Below are 12458 nucleotides of genomic sequence, written 5' to 3' on the forward strand. Positions count from 1 at the left end.
CATAATAATAATTTTTAAAAATCTAACAGTAATGGGAGAAGAACTAACTTTAAAATTAAACTCACAACATCTAGAAATAAACAGAGAAGGCTGTAAGGAGAGTAATCTGCACTATTATGGGACAAAATAGCAAGAACAATGAGCTGGTTATAAATTAACAATTTTCCAACAATAGGGTTTTAAATATCATCTAACTTTCTGAAAGATTCAACTTATCATTGTGCTTTAATTTTATTTTTGCTATGAAAGGAATCAGAACAAAGGGGGAGATATCTGGAGGAAATAAACTTTGCACACCATGAGAGACAACATAAAATAGAGAAATAGAAGAAAGCACTAGAAAAGCCCACAGATTTCAGAAAATGGAATGATGCCCAAGAAAACAAGTAAAAGTCTATAGCTCAAAAGTCAGAACAGATTTTTATTAAATTGTTTAAAGGCTTTGTTGCAAGAATTAAGAGTAAAAATCAGGTAAACAAATAAGGTATACTATTTAATATAAAACATAGATTTTTTTTTTTCCAGAAGAATATTCCTTATAATCCAACTGTCGTAATATATTAGAGAATTTCTGGAAAACTAAAATAGTTCCTACTGAATTTTATGAAGGCATAATAATATTGTCATCCTAAATATATCTGGCATAGACATGATTTTAAAACTTAACCCTTGCAGCAGAAACTCTCCCCAATTTCTATTCCCAAATAAATTCATATGCAGAACCTCAAACATAAAAACCATTATCATCTAAGGCAGCTATACTGTGACTGATTTGAAAAACACTGGTCTATCACTGCAATTTTCATACTTTTGAAATACATAATGAAGTTGAATACACGTCTCTGCTAAAATGCACAGAAAATAAAGTTTTTCTTTTTTTGGAATGCTAATGAATAAATACTAGTTAGGATCAGTAGCTAGGACTCCCCTAAATCAACTCAGAAACACTGATCAGAAAAGAAGATAATATGTTGGAATATAAAGAACATAATAACAACTCCCTTTAATTTCTGCAGTAGTACACAAACTTATTACTAATATCTACATAAACTTGGACAGAGCAGGGAATGGAAATTAAGATGCGGTGTAGGGTAATGGAAAGATAACTAGATTTGAAGTTTCTGAAAATGTGGGGTGGAATCTCAATTACTAGTTTAAGCTTTTCAAGCCACAAAGTTGTTTTAATTACCTTGTATATGAATAAGGATCACATCATCTAACTTATTTATGGATTAAATGAAAAAATGTAAAAATACTTTATAAACTATGAAGCACCATACAAAAGCCAGTTATAAACAAGACAGAATTACCAGTCATTATTTTTTAATCCTATATGATTGTATGTGATTTAATAAGGTCAGTTTGCAGAAAGATTTTAATTAAATTTTAATTAAGAAAACTGGTCACTTTCTGTAAAACCTGACAAATCAAAAAGTTTCAACATTCTATATAATTAAAAACCCAGCTCCTATAGAACTGTAGCTATGTAGGCTTACGTAGGTTTCAAACTTTCACCCTCTCACTAGGACAGAATCACCATACGACGTAAGAGGAACTTGGGACCTAACGCTCATGTGAAGATGTTATTCCCCACTCACAGCCTGAAGTCCAGCTGAACCAGATCACCCATAAGCGTGCAAAAGATTTTGGAGTTGTTTTGGAACTGTTGTGCCAAAAACATGATTCCTATGCCAAGCGTAACATAATTCTGATAGGTCAAGGAAATCTTACTGCCCTTTTTTTTTTTTTCTTTAAATCAGTGTCTCATTAGAGAATTTTTGGAAAATAGCTTGTAGGCTTCAGGAAGGGGTATTTTTAAAAAATAGCTGTACGGTTTCATAGTTTCAGTGATAAATATCCTCAATCAAGGGCCAACAATTTTAGATTAAGACAATTGCCAGTTGTAAGATAATATCAAGGCATCCTGAGATTGTCACTTATTTTAGGTATTTTAGGAGTTCTTCAAGAAAATGTTAATTACAACAAATGCTTACACAGTCAAATAAATGGCAATGAATAATCAATTGAATATAAAGACCATTAAATTTTTCTGAATTCAAAATGTATAGCTTTATAGCTTTACTTACAAATATTTAATCACTCTTTCTATATTAACTTTTTATTTTAAACCAAACAAATGATGTTTGGTGGGATACATTTTTCTATATGGAAAAATAGCTTTTGAAAAATCAACTCTAGGCCAGATTTTCACTCTCCCCAGGTTATCTTTCATGTCATTAAAAACTAAATAAATGCTGAAATAAAACATTCATTTTAATCTCTCAAACAACGAATAAGATACTCATCTCTAAAAGATGTTATCTCTCTTTTTGAAACTGTAATGCATAAACTCAAAAAAGGTTAAATTATATATCTTATAGAAATAGCTTCATTAGTAAAAGGTAACGTCATAATTAAAACTAATAGTCAATGAATGACAAACATCAACCTTTCCACCATGGATATATACTCTTATAGTTAAAATCTGGCTTGAATCATTTTATCTAATCCAGATTTTGAAATAGGAGAACCCTAGTACTGAACTTTTTGTGGCTTTTCCACATACTCATGTGGCCTCAGGCAAGTTAACTTGAGTTTCAGATTCTTTGTTTGAAAAAGAGAATAATAATTGCATGTTAAAGCTGTAGTAAAAATTAAAGCATGTGTGAAACACCTTAACAGATGTAATTTTTATTTTCTTCTAAATAACCTCATTATTAATAAATAATTTTTGAGTGTTTTAATGCTTTTTGGTCCCTTTAATCCATAGGCTGTAAATTTAGCGTTTCCAAAGACAAAGTTCAGTGAAAAATGAAAAAGAATACTGAGCTAGATTTTTCATGAAGATCATGAAACACTGGTTATAACTGTATTGGTCTGAGGGAAAGATACTAATCAGTAGGCAATACAACTAAAAACTGATTTTTCATTATGAAATTATATATTAACTATATTGAAAAGTACAAAGGAGAAAAGAAAAATTCATAATCCCATCATCCGTAGACAATAATTAACATTTTGTTATAGATTCTTCTAGTTTATATTTTATGTCGCTTAAAAAACTAGGATCAGCTGGTTCATTGGGGAAAAAAAATCAGTAAAATAAACCTCCAGACAAATCTGGCTAGCCAATCAAGAAAAAAAGAGAAAGCACAAATTTTTAATACTAGAAATGAAAGACTGGCCATCACTACTGATCCTATGGGCATTATAAGGATAATAAAGGAATATTATGAACATCATGCTCACAAATTTGATAACTTTAAATAAAATGGACCAATTCCTCAGAAGACACAAACTACCAAATCTCACACAAGGTAAGACAGATAACCTCAACAGCCCTGTACCTATTAAAGAAATTAATAATTAAAAACCTTCTGAAACAGAAAGCACCAACCCAGATGATTTCCATACAATCTGTCTCTAAAAACAGCAGCAGGGGAAATATGTCTTCACTTACTCTACGAACCCATCATTGTCCAAATATCAAACTCTGTCTGAATAGATACATCACCCAAGAAGATACATAGTGACAACTAAGCATATGAAAAGATGCTGAATATCATGTCATTAGGGAACTACAAATTAAGGCAATGAAATACCACTATATACCTGTTAGAATGGTTAAAATCCAAAACACTGACATCAAATATTGGTGAGGATGTGCAGCAACAGGAACTTTCATCCATTGCTGGTGGGAATGCGAAATGGTACAGCTACCATTGAAGATACCCTTACAGTTTCTTACAAAACTAAACATAGTCTATCAATGATGCTCCTAAATATTTACCCAAATGAGTTGAAAAAATTTGTCCACAAAAAAATTTGCCTGTGAGTGTTTATAGCAGTCTTATTCTTAATAGCCAAATTTTGAAAGTGAGCAAGATGTGTTTCAATAGGTGAATGAATAAGCAAACTGTGGGTACATCTATACAACGCAATATTATTCATCAATAAACAGACATGAAAAGTAATAGAGGACCCTTAAATGCACATTTCTAAGTGAAAGAAGCAAATCTTTAGAAGCTACATACTATATGATTCCAACTATATGACATTCTAAAAAAAACAAAACTTTAGAGACCATAAAAAGATTAGTGTTTGCCACAGGTTTGGGGAAGTGGAAGGTATGACTAGGTAGAGTTTAGGAGACGGTTTTTGGCAGTGATATGCACTGTGTCTGATACTATAATGATGGATCAATGACACTATGCATTTGGCAAAACCCAAAAAACTGCACAACACATAGAGTGACCCTAATGTAAACTGTGGAATTTTGTTAATAATAATTTATCAATTGGGTTCAATAAAATATGCTAATATACAGGGACCTGAAGGCAGAGGAAAGACAGTACATGGAAACTCTCTGTACTTTCTACTCAATTTTTTCTGTAAATTTAAAATTGCTCTAAAATATTTTAGTTTAAAAAATTAAAATCATATTATACCTTTATACTTATTTACCACAAATATTTCCCATACTCAAAGTAATTTTTGGTTAAGTATAGTCCATCAAAAAGATGCACTACAATTTATTTAGCCAAATTCTATTACTGAATATTTAGCCTGTTTCTCCAGTCTTTGTATTACAAGCATTATGATGAATATACTCAGGTAAGTCTTCACTTCAGATAAGTATGTATCAAATATCAGGTTGGTGCAAAGGTAATCGCAGTTTCTGCCTTTAGTTTTAATTGCCATTTGCCATTACTTTTCTTTTCTTTTCTTTTCTTTTCTTTTCTTTTCTTTTGAGATGGAGTTCCACTCTGTTGCCCAGGCTGGAGTGCAGTGACACAATCTTGGCTCACTGCAACCTCTGCCTCCCAGGTTCAAGCGATTCTCCTGCCTCAGCCTCCTGAGCAGCTGGGATTACAGGTGCCCGCCATTACACCTGGCTAATTTTTGTATTTTTAGTAGAGATGGGGTTTCACCATGTTGGCCAGGCCGGTCTCAAGCTCCTGACCTCAAGTGATCTGCCTGCCTCGGCCTCCCAAAATGCTGAGATTATAGGTGTGAGGCACTGCACCCGGCCATTTGCCATTACTTTTTATTGACATTACTTTTTAACGACATTACTTTTTAACATTAAAAGTAATGGCAAAAATCACAATTACATTTGCACCAACTTAAACATACATATGTGATAAGAGCTAATATAATTTGTAACTAAAAATAACATTAGATTCTCTGGCTTTAATTGTATAATATAAATAATCATCAATTCATATTAGAAAACTACCAACTTCTGAGTAAATACTAGGCCATGAGTTCCTAGTAAGAAGAGAACTTACTTATGCACCTTTTATTCCTTATTGCTAATCACAGCATCTAAGACAAAATAAGCATTCAAAATATTTCATTAAACACATGTTATTAAAAAGTAGTTTTGTTGTCTCCATCATAGTGTTAACAGGTAGAAAACATGATATTAAGCCAAGTATATTAAATTTCAGTCAGTACTATAAGTCAAGGGTCAGCAAACCTTTTCCATAAACAGCCAAATAGTAAATATTTTAGGTTTTGCAAGCCATACAGTCTCTTCACAACTACTTAATTCCATCATTATAGTATAAAAGCAGCCATAGTCAAGGAATGAGTGAGACTATGTCCAATAAAACTTTATTAACTGAAAAATTAAATTTGAACTTCATATAATTTTCATGAAATGTTAACTTTTTTAACCATTAAAAAATGTAAGAACCATTTTTAGTTCATAAGCCATTCAAAAACAGTCAACAAGCTGGATTTAGCCCACATGCTGTAACTTGCAAATCTCTGATACAAATAATGCCTTTGATATGTTGCCACACCTAGAGAAAAAACAGTAAGCATTTATCAATTTCTACAGGCCTAATGCATTGAGGTTCATGCCACATACAATCTATTCATATTTTTGTAAATATACATAGTCAGGTATATAAAATCAGATGGCCCCAACCAGATGAAAGAAACTGGCCTACCAATAAGACATAAAATATTAACTAAGGTAGGAAATGAGTAGTTTTTGATTAAAAAGTCCTATGACACCAGAAGTGCAGTTAGGGTAGATGGAGGAGCAAGACAGGCATAGAGTACTGGGAACTTTTCTAAAAGTACACAAATGTGTGAAGTTCGTGACTTCTTGGAGACCTCACTCCAAAAAGAGAGAATAGTTATGCTTTCTTCATAGGGACAGTCATAAGACAGACTAAAGAAGATTTTGTTTCTAACAAATTAAAAATAAGCAGCACTCAAAAGTTTCTTTCAAAACCACTCAATCTGGAGGTGGTTGCGAATTAAATTCAAAAATTAAAATGTAAACCTCTCAAAACACTAGCGTGTAAGATAAAAAGTCTTTACCTTTAAGATGCTGTGCCAAAGTTGATTTTTAAGGTAGTAGGATGAACTTTAGAATATATTTTTCAAGAGAAAACAGTAGGTTTGCAAACTAAAAGTATAATTAACTTAAATGTATATAATACGCATTTAATTTCATAACTAAAAAGAATTCAGGATAATATACAAGAATATACAAGAATTATATTATCCTGAAGGATGGCTGAAGAAACATCAAGCATGGGTTAAATTCTTGATTCTTTAGATTTTTCCTTTGTTCATTCGTAAACTCAGCAGAAAAACTGGTTAAACTAAAATTAGCATTGCTTAAATATTTCAGATAAAAATACTTAATTCAGTGCAAAACTATGTTAAAATAAGAAATGATTAAAATTAAGAGATTTCAGGAAAAAAAGCTCTCAAGCCATAAGAATAATAAAACACTGGAATGGGTACATTTTGGAGTCTCCACCCTTAAAGTCGTGTTGTGTATGGCTATCATTCCATCTGACTGGTAATATATTGCTGGGATATCTTTCGTATGTACTTTCAGCTTTGTGATTCAAAACTGAATTACCCTGCTCAACATTAACAAAGACGAGCAGAAAACTTCTATCACCACTATCACTTCCTTAACTTAAAACATGTATTTATACAAAAGAGAGAAGGATCCTTAGAGATACTTTGTGTCTCAGTAGAATGGAAAGTACCATAGTACGGTGGAAAGTAACAACAGCACATAAAACTGACCAGATAGAAGATCCAGAAATAGCTCAATCAAAAACCAAAGCAGAAAATCTAAACCAACACTACTCATTTTGTAAATGAATTGTACTATAACATTTCAGATATATCTACAAAAATGTTCTCTCCTTGTGCTCTACATTTCCAAGCAAGCTATAAAACAGCTAACCTGTTTATGTGGTATTGCAATTACATCACAGATCAAAAGCTTCCAAGAGTATCTGAGCTAGAGCCTTTGGAAGAGAAGGCTATAATAAATAACAAACAATATAATGTAAAATATAAAACTCTGAATACACAAGGTAGTATTTCTTGGAGTGGCAATCCAAGTTCCACGCTGCCTGTATCATGAGAAATAGAACATAACAGCTGCAAACCTGTAACCTACATTGCCAGACAGCAGCCAGGAGCCCAAGGGCTTCAATGGGCAATAAAGGCACTTTTGAGCACTGACTAGTTGCTACGAATACAAGGTTTAACGCCATATCCTTGTCTTCAAGGTTTGAGAACCTCAAAGGCCTTAAAGCTGTTGCAATACATTTAAGATAATCCACAAGTTCTCTAAAAACCTCATGGGAAAGACTGAAAACATGCTATGTTCCTATATTCTTGCAAGATCCCATTCCCATCCCAAGGACAGTTTAAGAAAACACAGGTTATATGTCAAAGAAAGTGTTTATACATATGAGAACCCAAATAAAATTCTATTTCCTTTATGGTTCTGTAATTTATAATATTGGATAAAGTTCATCTGATATTCCACACTAGCATTACACTTATAATATGATCAAAATGACTGGAAAAACTAATTGTTGGTAAAAATAGATAACACTCTAAGGGAGGTCTCAGCCATAGACCTCCCTTTCCAATACTGGTAAGAGTTTCAGTAAGAAAAATACAAAGTGTGCTATTTAAAAGTTTCACAATTTTCATATTTTAAAAATTATATAACACATGTTTGATTTTGGAAAAAGCCACATATATAAAAGGAAACCATAACTATCCATAATCCATATTTCAAATATAACCATGACAAACATTTTGGTGTCTTTTCTTTCTAGTCCAAAATATACACACTTTTCTTGTTTTTGTTTTGTTTACAAAAATAGAATGAGTCAATATACAGTATATATACACTGCACTTGCTTTTCTTCAGTCTAACAATTCTTCCACGTCATTAATAAACTCAACAACATAACTGTTAATATCTGCATATATCCGAATTATAAATATAAAATATTAAATAGCCCCTTTTTAAATACATAATAGCAAAAAAAAAAAACTAGAAACAGCTTTGAATGACATATAATGAGCAGCCTTATACAGAATTCATCTTTTGCATACTTGATTATTTTCTTGTGATACCTAAAAATACAGTGTAGTTATGTGTTTTTTTTGGCTTTGAATATTTATTGATAAAACTGCTTCTTTTAGAATGGCTGTACTAGTAATACTTAGGAGCTCAAAATTGCATTAATACACAAAAAATCCTTTTCCCAACCATACTTTAAAAGCACTAGATTTTATCATTAAAAATACTTTCAATCTGATAGTAAACTTGTTCTTTGGCCTAAACTGTATAAAATATAATGGTAATTTAAAAATTTATGAGCAGGATGTAACACTTTGGGAACACATCCTAAAATAATAAATTGTACTCAATATTTAAAATTTATATTAAGAAATTAAGAAAATCTTTTAAGTTACTACTTAGTAATATCCCTTGGATATGATAGTTGAAAAAAAATCAAAGCAGGTCACGCCTAATAAGAAATGTATTCATGTTAAGTTAAAAAAAATTTTTTAATTGATCAAATATTAGCATCATTGCTACAATACCACTACCAAGGACACTTCTCCTTTGAACAATAGCAAAAAAGGCTCTACTTAATTCTGAAAACTATGCCAGTGAAGAGACAAGTTTATAGGTTAGAAATATGTTGACCTTACAGGTTTAGGTGACTAAAGTGACTGCCAAACTCAGTAAAACTAGAAAAAATTAATCTCCTGACTTCTACTCAATATTTTCTATAAATTCCTCATTTAAAAAATGTTTTACAACTCTAGCTCTTCAGATATGAGAAAGAGATGTCCTAACAAAAACAAATAAAAGGAAGTCAATATATTAGTTCACTTAGCCATTGTTTCTTCCTTCCCAATATTCACGTGTTTCACTAAGACAAATATTAAAAGAACAAACAAAAGTAAAAATGGGTGATAGCTTTTTAGAAGGCAATTATTCAATTGAACATTTACTTAAATTGAATCAATTAAATAATTCAATTAAAGTTTAATAATTTGATTAAGCAATTACCTAACTCAACTTAATTAACATTTATTTATTTAAATCTTATTTAAGAGTAAGTTAGGGTGTGGAATCAATAAAACAACAAAAATTAAATTACACCATTGACCCCCAAACAAGCTTTATTTTCTATTTTGATTTAGTATATAAAATTTTTTAAAAATATGGTATGTAATAAAAATATCTGGATTACTTTATTAATTTTAAAATATTTTCTAATTAAATGGGATCATAAATTCATGTTTAATATAAAGTTAGTATAGAACAACAATTTTTCATTTGTTAAATAGGATGGGAAATGACAACTTATAAATAAAATTTTAAAAATTACCTTCAAATAAACTGAGGTCTCTTCGTAGCCGTGGTCCATAAAGCCCTTCTAAAATACTCTCAAAACCTGTGTTTTTAGAGAGAGAAAAGTATATTAACTACTAGAAAAGTTACATTTTACAATTTAAAGTCATAAACTCTGTATCAATCAGCAAATTAATTTAACATACCATAAATATTTTTCCTCTAGCTGCATTAAGCTGAAGTAGGCAATATACAACATAACAGTCACACAATGACTACCAGAAATTACATGACTGTAAAGAAATTAAAATATCAAAATGGAAATATTCACTACTAAAACAACTAAACAACTTTATCATTTATAAGTATTCCTGGGTAAAATATTATGGGCAGATTTTGTATGTAATAATCTTGCAAAGAGGGGAAGAATAATTAGAAGACACATAATTGTTTATGTTTGTTTTAAAAAAGTAAATATGAAAAAAAGCATCTTTAACATCAATTACAAGAATGAGTAAATGAGGATCAATAGGGAGAAATCTTTCTGTTAAACATATAATGTATAAAATTTAAACCTACTTGTAAAAATCAAAACACAACAATTTGGTCATTGGTATAGACTGCCCTAAATTTTAGGTAAAAAAAATTACTGAAAATCTTACCAAGTTAACAAAACCCTAGTTTATTAATTTCCCAAGTATTCCACTTTCTGGACATACTAGTTTTAAGATTTTACAATTTTCAACTTTGAAGTCTGTAACATATTTAATTTTAAGCAACAATCAACTACAGACATCCAAAAAAAAATATGATCCTGATGGCAAAATAATTGAGAAGCTAAGAAAAGGAAATAAAGTAAGCCGTGTGTGGATTTGGGAGGAAAAAACTAAACATGGCATGACAGACCCTATAAATCAAAGAAAAAGTAGATTTTCTCAGTGGTATTCCTAAAATGTAAAACATTATTAATACTTCTATAGAAATATTTCATAAGTTATAAGATGCTTTTGAAAAACATTAACATCTCCAAAATCAAGACTCATCTTAGAATCTACTGTCATAGTAAAAAACTAGCCACAGTTTTTCATTTAATAAAACATGAACTACTGATGCATCCTACAACTAATAATGTCTTAGATTTCACAAAGTAAGGTAGCTATCATGATACTTGGTAAATATGTAATGAAATAAAATCTTTTGTGAAATGACAGTACTAGTTCCCATGAGTAGAAACTTCCTGGTAAAAAAGTATGAACTACCTACTACTCGAGCAAGCTATCATACTGGGTAGAGACTCAGACAGATTAAGCCCAAATCCTTCTATAGAAGGGTTATTCTATTTTAGAGTAGAAGATACTCTATTTTTCTGTCATCAACGTGCTTCAGAAATATTACTGCACTTGTGAGCATCTGTTGCTGATAACATAGTTCCTAAGACTGATCAAAAGTGTATTAGTTGGTCTCATTATTGTCTTCATGCTACTATCTCTCTTCCGCATTTTATGTCTCTTTAGCTTTCTTTACTGCATTTTAGTTAATTTCTTCTACTATCTATTCCACTTCATGAAATTCTTATGGTTCAATCTGCTGACAAATACATCTTTTTGTTTAAAAAAAGTCAACTTTATTGAGGTATAATTTTCATACAAGGTATCCATTTTAAAAATAAAGTTCAGTAACTTCTGAAAATCCATACTTTCATTTTGCCAAGAACACAACCAAGACAGAAACTATTTCCATCAACTCAAATGGTACCCTTGTGCCCTTCTGAGTAATCACCTGGAACATCCCGAAGCCCATTCCAAAGCATCTTTTCTCCTGTAATGGTTTTATTTGGTTTTGGTAACAGAGTAATGCTGGCCTCATAAAGCAAACTGGGAAATGATCCAAACTTCACCATTTTTTGAGTTTGTGTATTATAATATTTATTAATTATTAGTCAGACTTGGAGCTCTCTTTGTGGTAAAATTTTAATCATAAGCCCAGTTTTTAAAAATCAGTAAAAAACTATTTAGGCTATCGATTTCTTATTAATTCCGTTTTGGTAATTTGTATAAATTACAGCACTTATTGGCAAAAAAGTTGCTCAAAAGATTCTTTTAATACCTTTTACCATCTGAAGAATCTGTAGTTGTGTCCCTCTTTCATTCCTGGTATCAGTTTAGGTATCGTCTCTCCTTTTTCACTGATTACTTGACTAAAAATTGAGTAATTTTATTGATCTTTTTACAAAAGATCAATTTTTGGTTTCAATTATTTTCTTTCTTGATCACTCATTTTCTATGTTTTTCATTTCTGCCCTTTCCGCTTTATATCCTTCTAATTATTTTTTATTTTCACTGAAACTTATTTTTCTAAGTTTTTAAGGTGGAAGCCTAGATCACTGATTTCAGACCTTTGTTCTTTTCCAATAAAAGCATTTAAAGCTATAAATTCCCCTCTATTCACTACAATAGCTCTATCCCATAAACTGTGATATACTCTTTATTTTCATTTAGTTCAAATTGTTTATAATTTCCCTTATGATGTCTTATTTTACACATAGGATATAAATGTGTTGCTTAATTTCAAATATTTAGGTATTATTCAGAAATCTTTCTCTTTGCTGAATTCTTTTTTTTTTTTTTTTTTTTTTTTTGAGACAGAGTCTTGCTCTGTCACTCAGGCTGGAGTGCAGTGGCGTGATCTCGGCTCATTGCAACCTCCACCTCCTGGGTACATGCGAATTCTCCTGCCTCAGCCTCCTGAGGAGCTAGGACTAAAGGCACATGCCATCACGCCCGGCTATTTTTGTATTTTT

The 12458-nt window shown here is 31.1% G+C and overlaps 1 protein-coding gene across 20 annotated transcripts in view; it reads right to left on the bottom strand.

Annotated features, from left to right (window-relative positions):
• Positions 1–12458, bottom strand: part of LCORL (ligand dependent nuclear receptor corepressor like) — a 179209-nt gene that overhangs the window by 119851 nt on the left and 46900 nt on the right. For all 20 annotated transcript variants that reach the window (XR_010156487.1, XR_010156485.1, XR_010156490.1 and 17 more), the window contains exon 2: positions 9696–9761. Coding sequence is in view for 11 of the 20 variants with exons in the window: in XM_054682807.2 (XP_054538782.1) it covers positions 9696–9761 (66 nt within the window). In the remaining 9 variants the exon portion in view is untranslated. The remainder of the gene's footprint in view (positions 1–9695; positions 9762–12458) is intronic.

The sequence above is a fragment of the Pan troglodytes genome, chromosome 3 (genome assembly GCF_028858775.2).
Source record: "Pan troglodytes isolate AG18354 chromosome 3, NHGRI_mPanTro3-v2.0_pri, whole genome shotgun sequence".
NCBI classification, from domain to species: Eukaryota; Metazoa; Chordata; class Mammalia; order Primates; family Hominidae; genus Pan; species Pan troglodytes.